Here is a 22045-nt window from a genome sequence, read left to right as displayed (position 1 = left end):
TCCGCGTCATGTTTGTTTTTATTTACTTTCCTATGTATCAACAGCTACCAACAATTTTCGTATTCACCCTCCATTTTTTTTTCCAACAGGTCTATTCGCTTTTACAGTGTTGTATGTACCCCACCGCATACGACCCTGTTCTTGGCACCACTTTTGTCAACCCTGCCCGAATACCTGTCAAATTGCACATTTAATTTCCTGTTCGGTCGGCCACACTACTGCCGTCGAACCAAACAAAAATAATATAAATTTTGCAAAACTAAAGGGAATCACTAACCTAATAGCCATCCACCACCAGTTGTTCGAGGCAAAGGCAAATCCGGCGCCCCGTCCAGCACCCAACACACAGTGGCCCTGTTATGCCATCTATACTGGGCCAATTCACTGTTAGTCGCCCGAAGACTCCATGCCGTGGTTTGGTTTCTAGTCCCATTGCCATGCAACACCACATAAAGTTACTACAAAAAAGTGTCATTATTAGGTGCCTTTTTAGATAAATTTAGAACGACTCCAATAAGAGCCCCTTCAAACTATCAGAAAAAGTGCATTTTAAGATAGTTGTAAAAGAATCATTGTGGTCAAGTAAAACACTATTGTTTAGATGTTTATTAATTTGATTAAACATTTATAAATTCTTATAAATATGAAATTTTTCCGATTATTACATCACATTCAAGATAACTTTTTTCATTAATAAAAGAATGATGTTGATTTACAAGTAGCAAGATACATGATGATGAAAAATATCTCAAAATCTATCACTTTATTCCATTTGGAAAGTCGAGAATTGTTCACCAATATGCCTTTCAAAATTTAAGCGAAATAACTATGTTTTCAACACTTAATTTCCGTTTTAATCCCGGATGCAATATTTTGAAATCCAGATTTTTAAAAATCAATCCCGAATGACAGCTCTACCCCTATTACAAAGAATATTGATCTGTTGTTTCCTATGCAATACCCTTGATATTTTTATTTGCCATAAAATGGCTGTTATTTAGGTGCTAGTCATTTAAACGATTACTGGTAAACGTTCGTAGATAACGTTACGTTACGTACATCTCAGCTGTTCAATACCAATACAGTATTTACGCACCTGAAAAATATAAATAAAACGGAGAAAGAATAATTAAAAGCAGAACTACTACGGACGGACAATTTAAAGACACAATTAAAAACATCGAACAATGCATTGAGACAAAGAAGGCGTTAACGCAGGTTTTTTTTCTATTCTCTGTGGCTGATTCGGCAAAAGAAGGAGATTTCACAAATCCTATTAGACAACACAAACAAAAGGAAGATAAATGTATTAATATACAGCCCAACTACTCCCACCTTCCCTTACTAATATTGCAAGTTAATCTCTCAGTAAGGACATTGTCGGTAAGAGGCATGACCCTGACATTACATTACCAGGAAAATTAAATCAATTCCTGCAAAAACTAATGGCTTTGTTTTGTTGTTGTTTTTCTTTAAAGGTCATCCACACATTTTTGTGGTTTGTTTTGATTGAAGCCATATAAAACATTGAATCCCCCTGAAGTGTAAGAGCGGTGGGCTTTGGAAAGAAACAAACAGCGAAACAAGAAAATACACCAAACCAATTCATATGTCATCTCTGCCGTGTGGGTTTAGGGAAAATCCTTCAAAATTGTGTTCGATTGGCATTTTTGGACAAGGTCCTCTTCCGCCACGACTGCGTCCGCAGGGGGTATTGTTCCACGGCCAGGTGGCATTTGTGCGGGTCGAAGCTGGTTTGGATTCGGATTTACGCCACAGCAATTATTGACATTAACCAATTATTTGCAACAATTGTGTCGAGCTTACGGCAATAGCTCATCCAGAGAAATGTCCTCCGAGGAGGACGAACTAAAGGAAAATGTAGATGTTCATGTACCCGTCAACATAAAAACTCAACCCGGGTCATATGGAAATTCTTTGGATTATGATGATTTTTGTGAGGTGGGTGGAGCTATGGTGGACGTGGAGGGATTTTGTTATGCCTCGTATCGTCTAGAACAATACGTTCACAGTGCATTGGATTTCAGTTCCCAGTACGGCGTAGATTTAAGTATCTCCTATACGGCCCCCAATATCACGGGAAGACCTTCAAAATATCCTGAATATGGAGATTTTCCACAAACATTTGCCATGGTAAGTTGAGAAAATGTTCAATGGTGAGGAAATAAATATAATACTTTTTCATTTTAAAGCGCACCTATGGCAATTGGTGGAACAAAGCACCTTCACGACTAAAAGAAATCAATGTTCAAAGTTTACCCGCCGTCCCCTCCGAAGATTTTATAGTTCTCTATTTCGAAGACTACGTAATACCGGATGAAATTGCTATTTTTGAGACATTTAATCCAGGTGCTGTGATACGTATATGGGCGTATACTATAATAAAGACCTGGATTTGCCTATGGGAAGATACGGAATTTTATACAAGACCTCCATATACGGCTCATAAAGCAAGACGTTTCTCACCACCACTGAAAAAAATGCAAATGCCTACTAAGTAAGTTGAGATATGTTAAATCATTTCAAATCTTAGAAAATCTAATTGTGGATCTTATTATTAAAAACAAAAGTGGATTTCCAATGCAATAAAATCATTGCTCCATAAACATACTTTGTAACAATTGTCTTTTTTTTCATTTTACAGAACTATAAGACTGGAATTCAATCATCAACGTCTTCATTATTACACAGAAATTGATGCAGTTCTTTTGGCTGGGCAGAGATTCAATATGACCAAATTGCAAAACTTTTTAGATTTTCAAGAAAGACAACGCAAAGGTAGACTAAGTTGAATGTAGAATATTTACAAATTGCTAATGTTGCATCTGTTTTGTTATCGCCTTTTAGGTTCCATTCTTTGCAAATTACAAACCATGAAATTTCGTCCTGTGTGCAAAGATAATTATCAAACGCGTCTACAACATTTCTTGGAACATGATTTAAATAGATTCATGTCAGCCGTAACAGATGTACAAATTAAGCAAAACAGTAGCGAGGATAACGCCAGCGTTTCTCATGTGGATTTGAAGGATATGCCGGTAATTAAATCAAATATGCTTATAGTTATGGGTTTTTGAGCATTCGTTTTCGATCAATCTTAGTTCGGACCTTAAAACCAAATAAAACCAAATAAAATTGGTTTATAACCACCGAGCGTGTTCGTTTTAGCAACGAGAAAATGAATTTCGAATGAATTTATCGCATAATGAGAGAGTAAATTTTTTTTTAATTCGAAATTTTACTCACTACATAACCTACCAATCATTCTAATTTATATCCATTTCGAATCTCTTTCGTTTCAGTTTGAAATTGTATTGAAAATCTTTAGCTATCTGGATTTGGTATCATTGTTTCGAGTTGGCCAAGTGTCACGCTTTTTTTATGAGGTCTCAACACATCCCCTGTTGTACAGTGAGATAAATTTGAAACCATATTGGCATATAGCTTCAACGGAATTACTTTCCACATTGGCAAAAAGAGCAACACTGCTCAAGAAATTGGATATGTCATGGTGTGGTTGTACTATACAAACTGTATCACCAACAGAATTTAAAAAGTATGTAATTTTGTGTCAGTCTTCGCTATGAACCTTAATTTTTTTTTTTGCTTTTACAGATTTATTCAACAGCGTGGTGATTCGTTAACGCATTTGCGATTGAATTCATCGAAATTTCTAAATACCAGTTGTATTGAAACGCTGGGTATTGTCTGTGATAATTTAAAAGGTTTGTATAAATTCAACCGTCGAACTGAACGGACGTGTTTTCTAATAGCGGAGGATTTCATCGTAATAAGTACTTATTACGAATTTCACGTGTGGTGGAAATACTAAACCACCATGCAGCGAAATTCAAAGTCATCCACTGGGTTGCTAACTTCAGGGCCCAGTGGACGGGTAACGACTGAAGTTATAAATTTGGGCAGCGACCAAGAGTCAGGCCCAATTAGTCGACCTGTAGACGGGTCGACTGGCGGTGACATTTTGGCAAGTCGAACCTTTTCTAAGGTGACGACATCAAAAGGAGGCAATCCCTCTCGAAAGAGATTCAAGGAACGAAGAAATGCTTTGTTTATCCTAAAGAAATTAGGATCAGTCGACCCAAGCACGTTGTCGGCTAAGCAAAGTGATTCCTTAAAATGGGCTCAAGGAATTCTTGAAGCTGGAAAAAGGGAACGATCACCGGATGAGCTACCATCCTCTAAACGGGATCAAAGATCGTTTGCCTCAGTTGCAAAAGACAGCCTTGTGATGGCTATTATTAATAAAGGAGCATTGGACGGTATGATTCCAAGGCAAAAATGGGGGGAAATTGAGAACGCGATGTCTGGTGTCTACTCAGAGGTGCGAAAAAAGTTTCCCGGACCAAGTCCTCGACGGCAAGATGCTGGATGGTATCAAGGACGATATAAGTTAATAGTTTTTGCAGACCAGAGGTCTATGGATTGCTTTAAAGCTGCATTGATGCTAATTGGTGAAGTTTGGGAAGGAGCCGCTTTGGAGTTAGTCGATAAAAAAGACATACCGGCTAAACCTAGAGCACATGCATGGATACCGGCAAACCCTCCTGATCCTGAGTCAATACTAGAGAGACTAAAAGAATGTAACCCAGATCTTCCAACCGCCGATTGGAAGGTTGGTCGTTTGGATGAGGTGGATGGACCAAGACGACATGCGGTGTTTATATTAAACATAGAGTCGCTGCAACATCTAGCCCAGACCCAAGGACGCGTAAGTTATGGCTTTCATGATATCCATATGAAGGTATACAAAAGCGATCAGCCAAAGGATACCGAAACGGACAAGCCTCCGGTAGAGTCAGCAGTGAAAAAGTCTCCTAGCGAAGCCGAAGGAGACATAAAACCTGCAGACTATGGCGAAAATCATATGCGGGAAGTTTCTACAGGCTCAAGCCTCACCAAAGCTGAACCGCGGATTGTTGCGAGAGTCACCGAGATCTGTGAAGAGGAAGCCCTTGATGACTCAATTGAAGCGGCTGATGTGACGGTGGTTGAAAATTTGGATGGTTCTACGGTTCCTCCAGATAAATCTTCACCATTGTAAGGCCGCTTGTGCTGCCTTAAAAGTTCTCCTGATGAAAGGAGACATAGATATAGTTCTTATTCAAGAACCATACATATATAAGAACAAGATCTGTGAATTAAGCACTCCGGGTTTCAAACTTTTGCATAATACCGGTAACGATATAAATCGAGCATGTATAATTGCTAAAAACGAACTAAACTTGTTTCTGCTTCCTTCATTGAGCAATGCAGACACTGTCGTAGCCAGTCTAGAGATATCCACATGCAAATATTGGGTATCTTCGGTCTACATGGGACATGATAGGGATATGCCACCCTGTGCCGTTAAGACCTTAGTTGATGAGTCACTAAAAACAAAGACAAAACTCATTATGGGATGCGATGCAAATGCACATCATAGTATTTGGGGAAGTAGTGATACTAATGCAAGGGGAGAGTCGCTAATAGAGTTTATTTTGCGTACTAACCTGGTAGTTTGCAATAAGGGAGATGCACCAACCTTCGTCACCAGGAACAGACAAGAGGTTTTGGACGTAACGTTGACCTCTCCGGAACTGAATGATAAGATATCTGAGTGGCAAGTTTTGAGGGAACATAGCTTCTCAGATCATCGCTACATCAGTTTCAGATTGGCTGTTCGTACTTCAAAGACCATATTTCCGCCAAATGTTAGGAAAGCTGATTGGAATAGGTATAGGGAATCGTTCAATTTGATGATACCGGAAGTGCCGGATACAAATATGAGCACTGTGCAAGATATCGAACACGCAGTGGAGCGGATTACTAAGGCCTTCAACATTTCACTGAAAGCTGCATGCCCTAGAGGAAAGCCAAGGGGAAAAAATCGGCCGCCATGGTGGACTACGGAGTTAAGTAATATGAGGAAATCCTGCAGGAAGCTCTTTAACAAAGCAAAGTCCACAAGAGCTCCGGAGGATTGGGACACTTACAAGATGAATCTGAGAGAATATAAACGAGAACTGAGAAGGTCTCAACAAAACTCTTGGGATGATTACTGTAGCAGTATTGAGAATACGTCAGAGGCTTCCAGACTACGGAAGGTACTAGCGTCCACTAACACCGCTCCAGGTTTCATTAAAACATCGGAGGGAAATTGGACAACGTCCAGTGAGGAGACGTTGGAGGTACTTTTGGACACACACTTCCCTGGAAATCAGACGGTTGAACCATGTTCCGGCGGTGTAACAGAGGCTCAGCGATCATTTCCTATCGAGGAAATTGTGTCGGAATCTAGAATAAAATGGGCTTTAAATAGCTTTGGACCATTCAAATCCCCCGGACCTGATGGAATTACTCCGGCGGAGTTACAGGCAGTGGCTGAAAGAATTATCCCCTGGTTGACGGTGATCTATAAACAATGTGTAAACTTAGCATATATTCCAGAAAAGTGGAGGGAAACAAAAGTCGTATTCATACCTAAAGCAGGAAAAGCCTCTCACTCGAGTGCGAAGGATTTCCGACCAATCAGCTTATCCTCATTCCTACTTAAGACCCTGGAGAGGATGATAGACATGTATCTTAGAACTAGCGTGGATTCAGGTTTGCTCTCGAAACGACAGCATGCATACTCGAAGGGCAGGTCTACTGAGACCGCATTGCATGAACTGGTCAGCTTTATTGAAAGCTCACTATCTGTCAAAGAATACACAATCGTGGCGTTTCTAGACATCGAAGGGGCGTTCAATAATGTCCATCCGAGCTCGATATTAAATGGACTGAAAACTCTGAATGTTGATCCAGGTATACTTAGGCTGTTAGACGAACTTCTAATGAAGAGACGTATTTCAGCCACACTAGGACAAGCAAACATACAAAGGTATGTGAACAGAGGCACACCCCAAGGAGGAGTTCTATCACCTCTTCTTTGGAATGTTGCTATAAACAACCTTTTGTTTTCTCTAGAAAAAGAAAGGATAAAAGTAGTGGCATACGCAGATGATGTGGCGCTAGCAGTCAGGGGAAAATTCCCATCCACAATCAGAGATATTATACAGAGAGCTCTCCGGATGACTGAGAAATGGGCGAAAGATAATGGTCTTGGTGTAAATCCAGCAAAGACAGAAATAGTCATGTACTGCAAAGATCGCAAAACTCCCACGGTTAGGCCCATTTCCTTAGGGGGTACTGAAATTTCCTCTGGTGAGTGTGCAAAATACCTTGGCGTTATTTTGGACAGGAAGCTGAATTTTAGGCTTAATATTGAAGAGAGGGCGAGAAAAGCCACGGTAGCTTTGTACTCGTGCAAAAAGGCAATAGGGAAAAAGTGGGGACTAAGACCAAAAATTGTGCATTGGCTATACACGGCAGTGGTTAGACCTATAATGCTATATGGTGTTGTAGTCTGGTGGCCGGCGCTTCAGAAACCGACTTGTTTAGATAAAGTTCAGCGTATGGCGAGCTTATGTATCTCAGGCGCATTTAGTAAGACAGGAACAGACTCCCTTAATGTCATGCTACATCTATTGCCTTTAGACATTTTGGCCAAACAGTCAGCTGCAACAACGGCTGTGCGGTTGCGCGAGCTATCGCTATGGTCGGAAAAAATGTACGGTCATAGTTCGGTCCTCAAAGTAATGCCAGATGTGCCTAACGTAGTGGATTACACCCTGGCAAAACCACTTTTCGACAAAAAGTTTGAAACTCTAATTCCCAACAGTGAGGCGTGGTGTACACAGACCCCGGGGAATAAAAGATATATAGATTTCTATACTGATGGCTCCAAATTGAATGGACAAGTGGGGTTCGGAGTATATTCTAAAGATCTGGAAATTCGAATAGCGAAAAGATTACCTAATCACTGTAGTGTTTTTCAGGCTGAAATATTGGCAATAAGAGAGGTGGTGAATTGGCTGAGAAGTAATGTTCCAACAAATATTGGCATTAATATATACTCAGACAGTCAACCTGCAATAAAATCCTTGGACTCTGTGTTCCTTAACTCAAAAACGGCCATAGACTGCCGCAAATCTCTCAACGAGATGGCTGAGCAGTACAATATTCACCTAATATGGGTGCCTGGTCATAGGAACATACCGGGGAACTGTGAAGCAGATGTGTTAGCAAGGCTAGGAACTACCTTACATATTCCAGGGGAACTAGAATCTGTTGGTATGCCTCTGGCCACCTGCAAGCTCTTACTGCGTGAGAAGGCTGTTATGATGGCCAATATTCGATGGGAAAATTGCAAGGGTTGTAACGACACCAAGCAAATATGGCCCCATTTAAACTTAAACCGCACACTAGATATGCTAGTGTTCTCAAGGCGTCAGATAGCACTCCTAATATCTGCTATAACGGGTCGCTGCCTGATAGGCGAATTTGCAAAAACTATAGGTGCGAAGTATAATGACTATTGTATAAGCTGTCATGACGTGGAGGAAAAGGAATCAATTAAACACCTCTTGTGTGAGTGTCCTGCTTTTTGTGTAAGGCGTAAGCGAATTTTAGGAGCATATAGCTTTAGATTACTGGCTGACATGGAAAACGTTAACTTAAGCAGTTTGTTAATGTTTTTGGAGCAATCTGGTTGGTTCCACAAAAGTAAATAATAGAGAAGGTTCAGTGGTTAAGACTAGAAGTGCCCATATGTAATAGGTACTTTTAGTTAAATGTGGTATCACAATGGACTGAATAGTCTAAGTGAGCCTGAAATTTAATCGGGCTGCCACTTTAACCTAACCTAACCTAACCATAAAAAATGCAAATGGCTTGCGTTCTCTTTTACCGACATTCATATTTGATTATAGATCAGATAAGTAAAACATCCGTGATAAAGTCTATGTGTAATTTTCATTAAAAAAACGTACATTTCTAAAGCTGCAATATTAAATACTTCGGTCGAAATTTTGTAGAAAGACTTATACTTACGCACACTATTAGAAATGTCGTGACTCACGAGAAATCGCTAACTCATGAAAATTGTAGTGACTCACCATTGAGTCGTATTCTACATTTGGTATTAATTTGTTATCATGCAAATGAGAGTTAAAAACAACTTCGTACACGAGAAAAATGTGGTAGACGATAGATAAAGGGTCAATCCTAGAATTGTATGTGTAATTCACCTGAGGACCTGCGTGAAAACGAATCGAGAGAATTATTGAACTCTTACACGGCGTTCCCACCAAGCGTGCTTTGGGTTTTGAAATGCTTTCCCTTTATAAGCATTTCAAAACGAGTCGTTTTTCCCCCACAAAAATTAATTTCAAAACACAAGTTTTCCTCAAGAAAAACGTCAACTTTAGAATGTGAACACCCATAATTTGGAATATGCTCTGACTAAACATACTCTTTTCAAAATATATGTAAAATTATTATAAAATATTAAATACTTCGGTCGAAATTTTGTAGAAAGACTTATACTTACGCACACTATTAGAAATGTCGTGACTCACGAGAAATCGCTAACTCATGAAAATTGTAGTGACTCACCATTGAGTCGTATTCTACATTTGGTATTAATTTGTTATCATGCAAATGAGAGTTAAAAACAACTTCGTACACGAGAAAAATGTGGTAGACGATAGATAAAGGGTCAATCCTAGAATTGTATGTGTAATTCACCTGAGGACCTGCGTGAAAACGAATCGATAGAATTATTGAACTCTTACACGGCGTTCCCACCAAGCGTGCTTTGGGTTTTGAAATGCTTTCCCTTTATAAGCATTTCAAAACGAGTCGTTTTTTCCCCCACAAAAATTAATTTCAAAACACAAGTTTTCCTCAAAAAAAAACGTCAACTTTAGAATGTGAACACCCATAATTTGTAATATGCTCTGACTAAACATACTCTTTTCAAAATATATGTAAAATTATTGAAATAAATTTCATAGGAAAACCGAATAAACAAAGGCTTTGAAGAACATAGGGATAGGAAAGTAACTTCAATTTTTTTTTTTTCATTCCGGTCGCGGTATTTATTTGCACAAAGTTGGATATATTTTTGAATTTAGAGTAAATTGGAATTTCTAGTTTGCATGACAACTTCCAAACTAAAACTTCTCAACTCGGTGGGAACGGTGAAATATTTTGGAAAAAACGAATAAGGAAAACGAGCCAGTGGGAACAGAGCATTAACATCAATGGTGTCACTAAAATTGTAAGCAAGTTCAACTCGTAAGGGTTATTACATAATAACGCTTACCAGCCACGTTGTTGTCATCAGTATAAATCACGACAATTTCACCACCGTCGTGTACGTGGTGTCCGAGCCGATGACACACCTCAATTTACTGCAGCCGAAGTTACCAATGTCATCAACAGCGCGAAACCATCTAAGGCGCTGGGCCCTGACGGAATTTCAATGCTAATGCTGAAGCATCTGGGAATACTGGGAGTTGAGTACCTGACCAGACTCCTCAATTTGTCTTTGGAATCACACATTATACCCGATGTCTGGAAAATGGGAAGGGTGATTCCACTACTGAAACCGGGCAAAGATTCGAGCAAGGGTGAATCGTACAGACCGATATCCCTTCTTTCGCCAGTAGCCAAGACACTTGAGGCATTACTCCTCCCCAGCCTTGTGGAGAATTTTCCAGCTGCCCACCATCAACATGGATTCCGTAAGGTACATAGTACGACAACAGCCTTCCATGCCATTTCGACACATATTAATAAGGGACTTAACCAGCCCAGGCCGTGTCATAGGACGGTCCTCGTGGCGCTTGACCTATCGAAAGCATTCGATACGGTCAACCATGCCACATTATTTGAGGACATCGAGAATACGTCCCTACCGACAGGAGCGAAGCGTTGGGTGCTGAATTATATGTGTGGACGCCAGTCGTACGTGGAATTCAGGGACAGAAAGTCAAGACCGCGTAGAGTTAAACAGGGAGTTCCCCAAGGTGGGGTGATATCTACGGCACTGTTTAACCTCTACATGTCCTCGATTCCACCCCCTCCTGACGGCGTCGAGATTGTATCATATGCGGATGACTGTACAATCTTGGCATCTGGGCCCAATGTTGATGACATTTGCGATCGGTTGAACGTCTACATAGCTAATCTTACCAGTTATTTCACTGCGAGAAACTTGAGGATATCCCCCACCAAATCCTCAGCCACACTATTTACTACATGGACGGCAGAAGTGCGCAGGCAGTTGAATATCAGAGTCGATGGAGTAATAATTCCGACCACAAATTACCCCAAGATTCTTGGGGTCACATTCGACAGCCTTTTTAGGTCATCTGCCCATGCCACTGCAATTTGTAATAAGCTCCGTGGTAGAAACAAGGTCCTCAAGTCACTTGCCGGCAGTACTTGGGGTGCGGACAAAGAAACCTTGCTAACTACTTATAAGGCAATTGGCCGGTCAGTGGTAAACTATGCAGCGCCAGTGTGGACACCGCAGACCAGTGATACGCAGTGGAATAACATACAAAGCTGCCAGAACTCTGCTCTTAGAACTGCGACTGGGTGTCTCCACAGCACACCCCTGGATCACCTTTATGTGGAGACAAAGATCATCCCTGTGCGAAGACACAACTACATATTGTCAAAGCAGTATATCCTGGGTTGTTATCGCAGTAATCATCCAAATCACCATCTTAAGGGTACACAACCACCACCCAGGAACGTAAGGGTTGATATACATAATCTAGAGCGCGAGATCCAGCGCTATAAAAGAGAGCCTCTAGATCAAGCAGCGTACCAGGCAGGTTTGAACAGTATTCATGAGGATACTGTAGCGCGGTGAGAAGCTACAAGGTTAATCCTGTTCTTGGAGTCCGACCACCGCCCATAGCACCGGAGGAAAGAGACCTCCCACGGCAGACTAGGGTAGTTTTGGCCCAATTAAGATCAGGCAAGTGTAGCCGCCTCAATTCCTACTTATCGGTGATTGATAGCAGCGTAGCTGACGTTTGTCCAATTTGCAACCATGGGCTACACGACACGCGTCATCTTTTCTCTTGCCCAGCCAAACCAACCCGACTTACCACCAGATCACTCTGGACACACCCCACCTTAGTCGCAGAGTTCCTTGATCTGCCAACAAGCTGATGTAGCAAGCATATAACATGAAATGGATGAGATCACAATAAACTGTTACAACAACGACAATTTCACATGCACACTTCTACCCCTGACGAAAAACAATGAATAACTTGACAACACCATACAATTTTATTTCCTTTTATAGGGTAGCTGTTGAAATTGAAACTGGGTATTAAGTTCGAGTTTATCCCCTAAAATCGAAAATAAATCTGTAAAAGCGGAATAAAATTATAACTTTTTTGGAAAATATCATTATAGCTTGATGGGAAATGATGCAAAGCAGAAAAGGAAAAGGTTTTTTTTTCTAAAATGAATTATTGAAGAAACGTAAACGTGAATAAATTGCTATTTAGGCGTGATAATGCGAACTTAATACAGCCCTTAAAAATAAAAAACACTAGGAATGCAGTTGCAAAGATGTTTAGCTTAATTTTTAAATGTTTAGTTAATATTTCCATTTTCTAATTAGTTTCTTTATTATTACTATTTTTTTTTCATAGAACTGTCATTGCGTAATTGCTCTTTGAGTCCACCTCTATTGAATTTTAGCTGTTTGGCTAATTTAAAAAATCTGGAGCGTTTGGATTTGTTTCAAACGGTAATAGAGCAGGATTTACTCTTGACAATGTTGGAAAGTAATCCAAAATTGAAACATTTAAATTTGGGTAAGAATACAATAATAAAATCCTGTAATACCAATCACGAATATTTTCCACATTTAAGCATTTTGTAATTTGGCTGTTAATATGGATGATGTGGCTTTACATCTTTCTGAATATAATCAACAATTGGTATCGCTCGATATGTGGAAGGCACATTTTCTTTCAGCCCAAGGTGTGATGGCGTTATCAAAGTGTCATGATCTTGAAGAGGTTGATTTTGGCTGGTGGTGAGTATTAGAGATTTATCAAAAAAAAATTTGAATTATTGAGGAAACCTATCCTTCCGTTCTAACCCAAATATAATATGTAAAAAGGACGCAATAATCGGTCGCGCCGAATTTTATATGCCCTACACCATGAATGTGTATCATAAGACTTCTGCAGATTTTGTTTTAATAAATTATAGGTTGAACAAAAAAAATCAATAAATCTAATAGGGAATAGATGTCGTTAATCATAATAATTAGCTAAAAAAAATTTTCTTTATTTTTAGCCTACGTGAAGCAACTTTGGGCGAGAGTTTAAGAGAGTTTCTCATAAACTGCCCTAAGCTGAAAAAGCTATTTTTAACAGCTGTACGGAGTCTTACCGACCGTGATCTGGAGGATATTGCCAATTTGTGTCCAAATTTGGAACAACTGGATCTTATGGGTGTTTTGGGTATATCCAAAGAAAGATATTATGAGTAAGTCCATTTTAAATATAATTAATGATATTGAAAGTACATCTCTTTCTTTTCCATAGAATTTTACAAAAATGTAAAAAACTTGAACTAATGGATTTAAGCTTCTGCGATAACATCATGGACTATGAGGTAACATCGTTGAAAGAAAATCTAATACTATCACAAATTCGTATTAATTTGTTTTCTTTCTTTAGGTGGTCATGTGGTCTCATAACTTTAAAGTAGATATCAAATGCTGTCATGTACCTAACGAAATTATATAAGATTTTTATGATATAGAAAAATGTTTATGTATAATTCAAGAAAAGCCTTTAAAACATAATTTGTAGTTATTATGGAAAAATGACAAAAAAAAATGTTAAATGTATGTAGATAGTGAATAAAGTAATGAATGGAAAGATGTCATTGAGAATTAGAATTTTCAATTAAAAATATTCATAAAAAATAGTATTAAAGTCTTGTTATTATCAACTGTTTTTGAAAACGTACCGAAAAACCCAAAGATAATTTGAATTGGCTAAATTTAATTAAATGTTATTATGTATAAATGTTAAAATTGGTAACTATGCTTTTTGAATATTTGATATTAATTCTCAATAATTTCAAAATTCGATTATAATAAACATAAATTATTAAAAATATACAAAAAAAACTATTAATTAATAGTGTAATATACGGTTATGTTCGGGATTTCCCTTCACATAGATTTCACCTTTCACTTTGATTTCCCCCCAAAATTTTTTGGTTGCTCCCGTGAAACAAGCCGTAAAATGAAAATCTGCAATAATATGGCTTGCAGAAGAAAAAGTTAACAAGTTATTTACATTGCTGTCATGAACTAAGTATTTTTCAAAGTTTTTGGAAAAATACAAAATGCCTGCTTCTTTTTTGTTAATGGTTAATTGTATACGAAGAAACTCATTTTCTGAAACACGGATTCAAAGGCAATTATCTTTTGTTTACTTTTGTAAGAGTTCAGAGCCGAGCTACTAATTTGAAGATTTAAGGTGAGTATTAAGTTCAAGTTTAGCCGCTAAAATCGCCATTTTTTCACGATTACTTTTCTTTAATAATACTTTTTAAGGAATACAAACTTTGTGTAAACTTGCTTTGGGCTATTCCCCTTCAAGTTATAGTAAAATCTACAACAAATATGTATAATTTTATTCCTTTTTTTATTGATTTAGTTTCCACTTTAGTGAAAAAACTCGAACTTAATACCCACCTTTAAGGCGATGCGCAAAAACTTTTAACGCCGTTAGAAATAATCTTTATGTTCGCACTGAAATCGATTACAAATGAAATTAATTAATTATCGTCGAATTACAAATTCAAAATTGCCGAATATTTTGTATTTTTGTTTTTGTATTTTTTACTAAATAAAACAAATAATTTTGTGAAGTAAAATATTTTTCTACCCGACGGCGAGAACTCTTAACACAGTTTATTAAACTTGACTGACTCTTGCGTGCGACGCTTTGCAGAAGTAATGTTGTCCATTCATTTATTTTTTTTTTTTTGCTTCAAAAAGTAGTTTGTTTTTATTTAAAGGCCGGTATGCACCTCTAGCGAAAAATTTCATTCCCATAAGAAATGCATTGCTATTTATGCTAACGAAATTTTCGGTAGCGTTCAATTTCGTAAGCTGGTACGCACCTCTAATGAAAATAACAGGGTTGTCAAAAGCATATTTTGGCAGCAAACATTTAATTTATTACAATCATTGTGTGCGTAAAAGTTCTAAAAGGTCTGTAAATAATAAACAATTTATTTGAGAAATATTTGGAACATATATTAACAATTGTTAAAAGCGATTAGCTGGTTTAAAATTTGTATACACATCCCTGTTTTTTTGTTGTAGACTTAAATAAATTTTTGCTACCGAAAATTTCGCTAGAGGGGCATACCGGCCTTAAAATGTAAGACTAAACGTATTCATACAAAATTCGTTGATAATTAATAAGCAATAACTTCATTGTTCACAATTACAAAAGTTTCAATGCGCTTTCTCAAAATCTTGCAACACCGTCATTTCGAACTTAAGGTAGGTACTATGTTCGGTTTCCGCAGCGAAATCCCATACAAAACCAAAAATGCGAAAAACTACCGAAAATTTTTTTTATTGGTGGTACTTTGTTTTTTTCGAGTTGAAAAACTGACGTAAAGCGCACAGTCCCTAATTAGTTCGTGTTAAATCCTTCCATATGTTGAGATTAGTTAGTTTCAAAACATGGCGCCATTTGCAATGTGAATTAAGAAATAATTTATTTATTCAAATGATTTGTGTGAAATTACAATACAAATGTGGTTCGCATTGTTATTTAAAAATGCAATAAGATCGATTGACAAAATAAAAATAACTTGGAGTGGTGTTTTCGTAATAAAGCCACCATCTAGCGGCTCCCTAAAGGCCGGTACTATGTTCATTCTTGCGAAATATTTTTATGGAAACCATTATTTCGCACATAGAAAGCGGCGTTTTTTAGGTAGCTTGGAGCGCTATTTCACAGGGAGCGATATTGGATTAAGTTGGTGGTTGTTGCTTGTTTTTACAAAATAACATTTTATTTTTCCTTGGGCAATTGATCTGCTATTCCTTTGATCCTTTGTATAGTTTCGGAACAAAAATATGGTCCGTGTTTGATTTATAAACCCGCACAAATAGTTTTTAATAAATAAATTATTTCATAATTCACATTGCAAATGGCGCCGTGCTATAAACGTCAGTTTTTCAACACGAAAAAAACAAAGTATCACAAATGGAAAAAATTTCGCATTTTTCGCAATTTTTGGTTTTGTATGGAGTTTCAACGCGAAAACCGAACAGAGTACCGGCCTTAATACATGATAGAATAGAAATAATGTACATAACATGAAATGTATAGAAAAGTGTTAACAAAGTAAAGTTCTATTTAGTGAATTTCATTTTACAATCGTTTCTTTTTACTGGGTATAGGGATAATAAACACAAATGCTGGCCGTGCATCGTAATTATAAAGAAGGCAGTGCGATTGATGTTGCAGTACTATGGTAGCTACGAATGGAATCACAAGAATAAATTGTTATGTTCCAAAAATAAAATGCAAAAATTAATTATGCATATATCTTGCATTTTATCGATTCAAACCCCTCGTTGAATTTTATAACGTGACTCAAATAGTTATAAAATTATACATTGGGAGAGGTAACAACATTGGCAAATGAAATGGCGTTATTATCCTTTGTGGTGACCACTGGATTTGAAATTGCTAGTGAGGCGGCAACAGCATGGGCATGGGTATTGCAATGCGATTGTGTAGATATTGTGGACACCAACGAATTAAGTTTGTTGATGAATGAGTCCATTGCTGCGCATGATGTAAAAGTTAGCATAACACCGGAATTATATGTTTGTTAGATGGGCGTTACAAATTGACGGTATCCATTTGGAAAAGCTGAAGAAGACGACAATGTACCACATGTCGTTAAAGCTGTTGCCGAATGTGGTAAGACACCAGGAGTAAGCGGCCGGCGTTTTACTCTTAACAATTATTAGTGTCCAGTGCTGTGTGAGGTTTGGTTGCAAAACAATTTAAAAACTGGTAGAAAAAACTTTTCAAAACAATTATCATGAATGCGTGTGTGTAAACAATCTAATCAGCTGCTGCGTATACATATGTAATAATTTTATGACTTTTGGCGATGTTGTCAATTAAATTTCGGAGAAATAAACGCGAAATATTTCCAAAATGGCTGTTTTCTTCCTTCGAAATCTATTGTCAACACTTTCATTTTTCAACGCGAAAGAATGATTTAGGGACTTTTTTTCGTGCCAATAAACATAGTACCTACCTTTACATAAAATCAGCTGCTTTTAAACAACCCCCAATTTTTAGCAACAAGTGGAAGGAAAATCTTGGTCAATTTGTGATACATTTTTAAATTTTGTTTTTAAGAGAGCTTTCGTGCTATTTTATCATCCAATACTTTTGAAGCATATAGAAAACATATGACAGATTGAAAATAAATGATTTACTTTGGTTTTAAATCCTTCGTTTTGCAAATATTAAAGATTCCACAAAAAAAAATTTCCGTGCAAAGTTCTCCCATCTGTGAGGTGAAAAGTTGCATGAAGAACAACCCCTACGGAAACAATTCCCCGCAAATCTTTCATGTGAAACCCAGAACATACACGATACATAATATTTTGGTGTTGAGAATAAAATGAAGTGATGCAGTTGTAAGAATAACATTTCAGAGTAATCTGCACAGCCGTCTTTCTTCTTCGCTCAGTATGAAGATGAGAGACTACTGATCTACCTTTTGCTCGATATAACCACAGATTTGTCGACTGTTTAATTTATCGTTCCGACAAAAAATCTGATCACATACAAAATTTTTACTAACCGGTAGTTTATCCTCTTGTCAAGTACTAATCGGACGATGAGAATCCGCCAATGAAATTTTGTAGTGAATATGGGATTAATTTACCGACGGATTAACGCACGTTAACCTTGATTTCAGCCAATTGAGTTGCAAACTGATATAGAAAATTTGCTATTTTATCTACATATTACACCTAATATCTTTATAAGCCAAATGACAGTTGAAATCTTGTTACAGTGGACATTGTGAATAGCGAATTTCTTCAAATTTCGGCCCAGCCGAACTCAATGTCCTTCCCACTTATATTTCTGCCAATATTTTTACTACTTTGACGACTCTTTTTAACATCCTAACTAACCATATGGAAAACGGTCGTATAATACGATGTCTAAATCTCATAGAAAAAGCGCCGACACTATTGAGAAGTTGTACCAAGCCATGCTTTTGAATCATTACATATATTAATTCAAAATTTGTTTTAAACAGTAACAAAATTGTTTCCTTTTTTTCATAACTACATTGTTTCCTGCTTTCCATAATTCTTTCCTTAACATTTTCTCATATTTTATATTTGGATGCATTGGGACCGGGCCGGAAGTCTGTAAAAGATTCATCATGAAATAACCCTAGTGATACTCCCTGTGATAGTTGTATCATGCAAAGACCCCATTTGTATGTCACTCTACGAAAATGAACAACCATGTGCATGACAAACCACCGCAAGTAGCCAGTGCACAAAAACAACAACAATTCGAACCTGTCGCCGTTTTGGCAAAGTAGTGCTTCAATCATTTCATTGAGAATTGTCAACAAAAAGTGGGAAGTGGCAGAAAAGACGTCTTTTACGCAAGGAAATTGTTTGTGGATTTGTGAATAAAAGAAATTGTATGATAAATAAAGTGAACCAAACAAATTGCCTATACATTTTCGGTATTTATCGGAAGCAAAGTCATTGAAATCAGTAGAAAATTTTTAATCAGCTGGGCACTATCGAATTGCCTTCTTTTTAGTGTACCTTGTCATCAAGTTTTCGTTCTCTCTCTCTTACTGCCATAATTTTATTGGAATTTAGTTTAGTGCGTTGCAATTTTTTTTGAAACACAAGATTCTTGCGAAAAATTATCGTCCGCTACCTCTAAAGTGGTCGTTCCAATAAAATCACTGGGTGTTTTGCCAAAGTGTTTACAAAATGCCAAATAATAATTCAATGCAATGAAATAGAAGTCGGTCAAGAATAGAAATCGGAAACGTGGTAATAATTTGAAGAAATGAAGAAAATATCTAAAGAAAAATCAGTGCGATAGAAGTAAGAAACAACAAATTGAAGAAATACGGTGCTGCTGCTAATGGCAGTGGTGGTATTTGTGTTGATGGTGTGGTAGTAGTAAGAGTGTAAAGAAGAATAAATAGTATTGAAAGGAAAAAAGCAAAAAACGCGACTTCGCTGCCGTCGACGGCTATGTCGTCCGTATGAGCCAAACATTGTTACTCGAAGAAAAATTAAAGAATACCCTAAAAAAGATAAGAAATAAAAAGTGGACGTGCCATTAAACATAAAAGATATATCGGGGAAATAAAAATAATTTTAAGATCATTATTTTACTCCGGAACAAATCCAATTCTCGGCCTTCCACGTCGGTCGTGTGACCCAGGAATCTAATTAGCCAACCGATTGCTATTTGAACAAGTTTAGTGTAGAAGAGTTCTTGGTCAATATTTCTTGCCATCGGTTGCTTATTTTGGAAACGTTTTGTTCGCGACATCATAAAGAACACGCCTTGAATTTTCGACTAATATTGCGTTTTGTACAAAAATAAAATCGCTAATTTCCCAAATTCCAACTTCGTTACAACATCTCAGAATTATTTTTGTGTTTATTTTACCAGAAACCCCAAAAAAACCCCATAGAAAAACTTGTTCTTCATTACATTTGACTGCTGTCAAAAGCCAAGAAAAAAAAAAAACAACGACAACAACAGTGCGAAACAGCAGCAACAGCAACCAGTCAACAAACCACAGTCAATTGAACGTTGACGTTGCCCATCACCTTCAACGGCAACATACGTCACAATAGCAGCAGAAATTTGGTGGATATTGTCGTCGATATTAAACCAACAACAAAAATAATTTAGGAGAATCGAAAACTGTGAAAATAACCAAAATTTAGAGCTCCCACAAAAGACGACCATAATACGAAAATGGACGAAGATGAAAATAATCTTGGCAATGGCGATAGAAATCGGGACAATATGCCCAGTACATCCTCGGGTCCCTCCTCTTCCTCTCAAATGCCCTCTTCCAGCACCAGCACGTCTCAAGCAAATCCACCTTCGCCAGCTGTAGAAGCTACATCCGACTTGGATTTCGATGATGATGACGATTTGTTGGACACAATTGAAGTAACCGTAACCACAGACGGTGCCCCCATGCCTATTGATGAAACAGATGATGTAGAGCTAATTAATTTATCCTCACCTGCCTCGGTAGTTAACAGTCTTGTGACATCATTGGCCGCTGTGGCAAATGCCTCTGGCCAATTGGCCGCCAACAATCGGCCACCTCCACTCTCACCTGAAGCCCAGGAGCGTATGTTAAGTGTGGCTGGGAATCTAGTCACATGGAACTTTGAAAATAATCCAAATGCTAACGCTACAAATATGCCTGCCTCAGGGTCTGCCTCAGTTAGTGTTGGTGCACGTTCTACTTGGGATACTCGGTTGGCAACGGTTGCGGCTGAAGCGGCAGCTTCAAATTTTGCCGGTAACAATGTTGTGCCTTATGACTTTCAGAATAGAGCAGGAAATGCCAATGCAACTCCATCGCGCCCTCCAAATACCACAGTCGGTGATCTCATTACCTGGGATTACCATCACGGCCGGACACATGATGAAACAGAAGAATCAACATCGACGTCTGATAGAGCCACTGATCTAAGTTTTTCAGACACTGGAACTGATGATTTTGGTTCAGGTCCTGCGGCAGATGGTGCCGCAGCTGCTGGTGGTGCTATACCCAGTTTCTTTTTTGATTCTTCATCATTTCGTTCACGTACTCGAAAAGAAGTTGCTGCTCTTATAAATGCCGAATGCTGTCGGGGTGGTCCCACACCAGATTTGGATTACATTATGGATAGGTTTTTTAATCCCAGTACTCCAATAGATAATGCAGACAATATCTCCTGGATACGTTGGTTGATAGCCGGAGGAAGAACCATAAGGGAATTTGTGAAAATTGGTGAGTTGTAAGAGAGTTATTCAAATCCTATTGATGGTTTCAATTTCAGATCCAAATTGAGAATATCAAATTTAGAATTCATCAACCAAAAATTTGATCAAAATTAGTCTAGTGAATTTAAAATTTTCGAAGAACATCTTAGAAGATACAAGAGCCAAACTTCTCTCATATCAATGAGAGGATGACGAACTCATTTTCCTTTCAATAGATGTAGGGCTCCCATCCCGTTAATGCTGAGAGCGCTGTAATGAAAGAAACATAGTTGACCACTTTCCCCTTTTTTCTGATGTCTTTGGAGATCCGACATCATCATCAGCTACAGTACACTAGTTACAACTAAGTTCTTCACGGGATTAATCGCCTTGGTAGCTACTATAGGCTAGGTTAAAGTGGCAGCCCGATTAAGATTCAGGCTCACTTAGACTATTCAGTCCATTGTGATTTGGTAGCTACTATAGGGTAATAGAGTTATTGACTATTACCTGTCTGGAACTGATGGATCTCTGCAGAAATCATTTGCTTGGGAATTTGTGATCTAAGTAAAATGCAAATATTTATGATTTGGCAGTTTTGGAATCTTTCGAATCAATCATTGGAGTTTATGGCGATGTCTTCATGGCAGGTCGTCTGAGCCCTGAGTTCAAAGCTCAACCCACCGACATTCCGAGGAGCATCGGCCAGTGTTTGTAATGCGGGTTGTACGAACCATGCTGATAAATATAGGAAATCTGTCTGTTATTCCAACATACACTACGGAAAACAGTCCTGTAATGGTTATAAAGACCTCCTTGCTTACGAAAGGTCGTGGGTTCAATCTCAATTTCCACATAACACGAAATATTTGTTCAACGGTAGTTTATCTCCTCTCATTAATTCTGGTCACATTTTTGAGTATTTCCCCTCTTCTTTAAGTGGTTTCACACGTAATGTGACACGCCATTTGGAGGTTCATTGTCAATGCGATAAACTTAGAATCGAGCAGCACTCATTGACAAGAGAGGAATTCAGCACC

At 38.0% G+C, this 22045-nt stretch overlaps 2 protein-coding genes across 2 annotated transcripts in view; both read left to right on the top strand.

Moving 5' to 3' along the window:
- The first annotated feature begins 1077 nt into the window (after positions 1-1077).
- Fbxl4 (F box and leucine-rich-repeat gene 4) lies at positions 1078-13881 on the top strand. Its single transcript, XM_075299483.1, has 12 exons — positions 1078-1383; positions 1479-2154; positions 2214-2518; positions 2666-2799; positions 2869-3059; positions 3324-3577; positions 3637-3746; positions 12588-12752; positions 12811-12976; positions 13243-13434; positions 13494-13563; positions 13629-13881. The coding sequence occupies exons 2-12, from the start codon at positions 1849-1851 to the stop codon at positions 13695-13697; spliced, it is 1962 nt and encodes a 653-aa protein (XP_075155598.1). The 5' UTR covers positions 1078-1383; positions 1479-1848; the 3' UTR covers positions 13698-13881.
- A 4676-nt stretch (positions 13882-18557) lies between these two features.
- The window catches only part of Ubr3 (Ubr3 ubiquitin ligase), a 97255-nt gene continuing 93767 nt past the window's right edge, over positions 18558-22045 (top strand). Inside the window, exon 1 of the mRNA XM_075299968.1 lies at positions 18558-21033. Within this exon, the coding sequence (XP_075156083.1) occupies positions 19998-21033 (1036 nt within the window). The 5' untranslated portion in view covers positions 18558-19997. The remainder of the gene's footprint in view (positions 21034-22045) is intronic.

This window comes from Haematobia irritans, chromosome 3 (assembly GCF_050003625.1).
Source record: "Haematobia irritans isolate KBUSLIRL chromosome 3, ASM5000362v1, whole genome shotgun sequence".
In the NCBI taxonomy this organism is placed as follows: Eukaryota; Metazoa; Arthropoda; class Insecta; order Diptera; family Muscidae; genus Haematobia; species Haematobia irritans.
The sequence above is the reverse complement of the archived record's forward strand: the minus strand, read 5'-3'. Positions and strand labels throughout refer to the sequence as shown.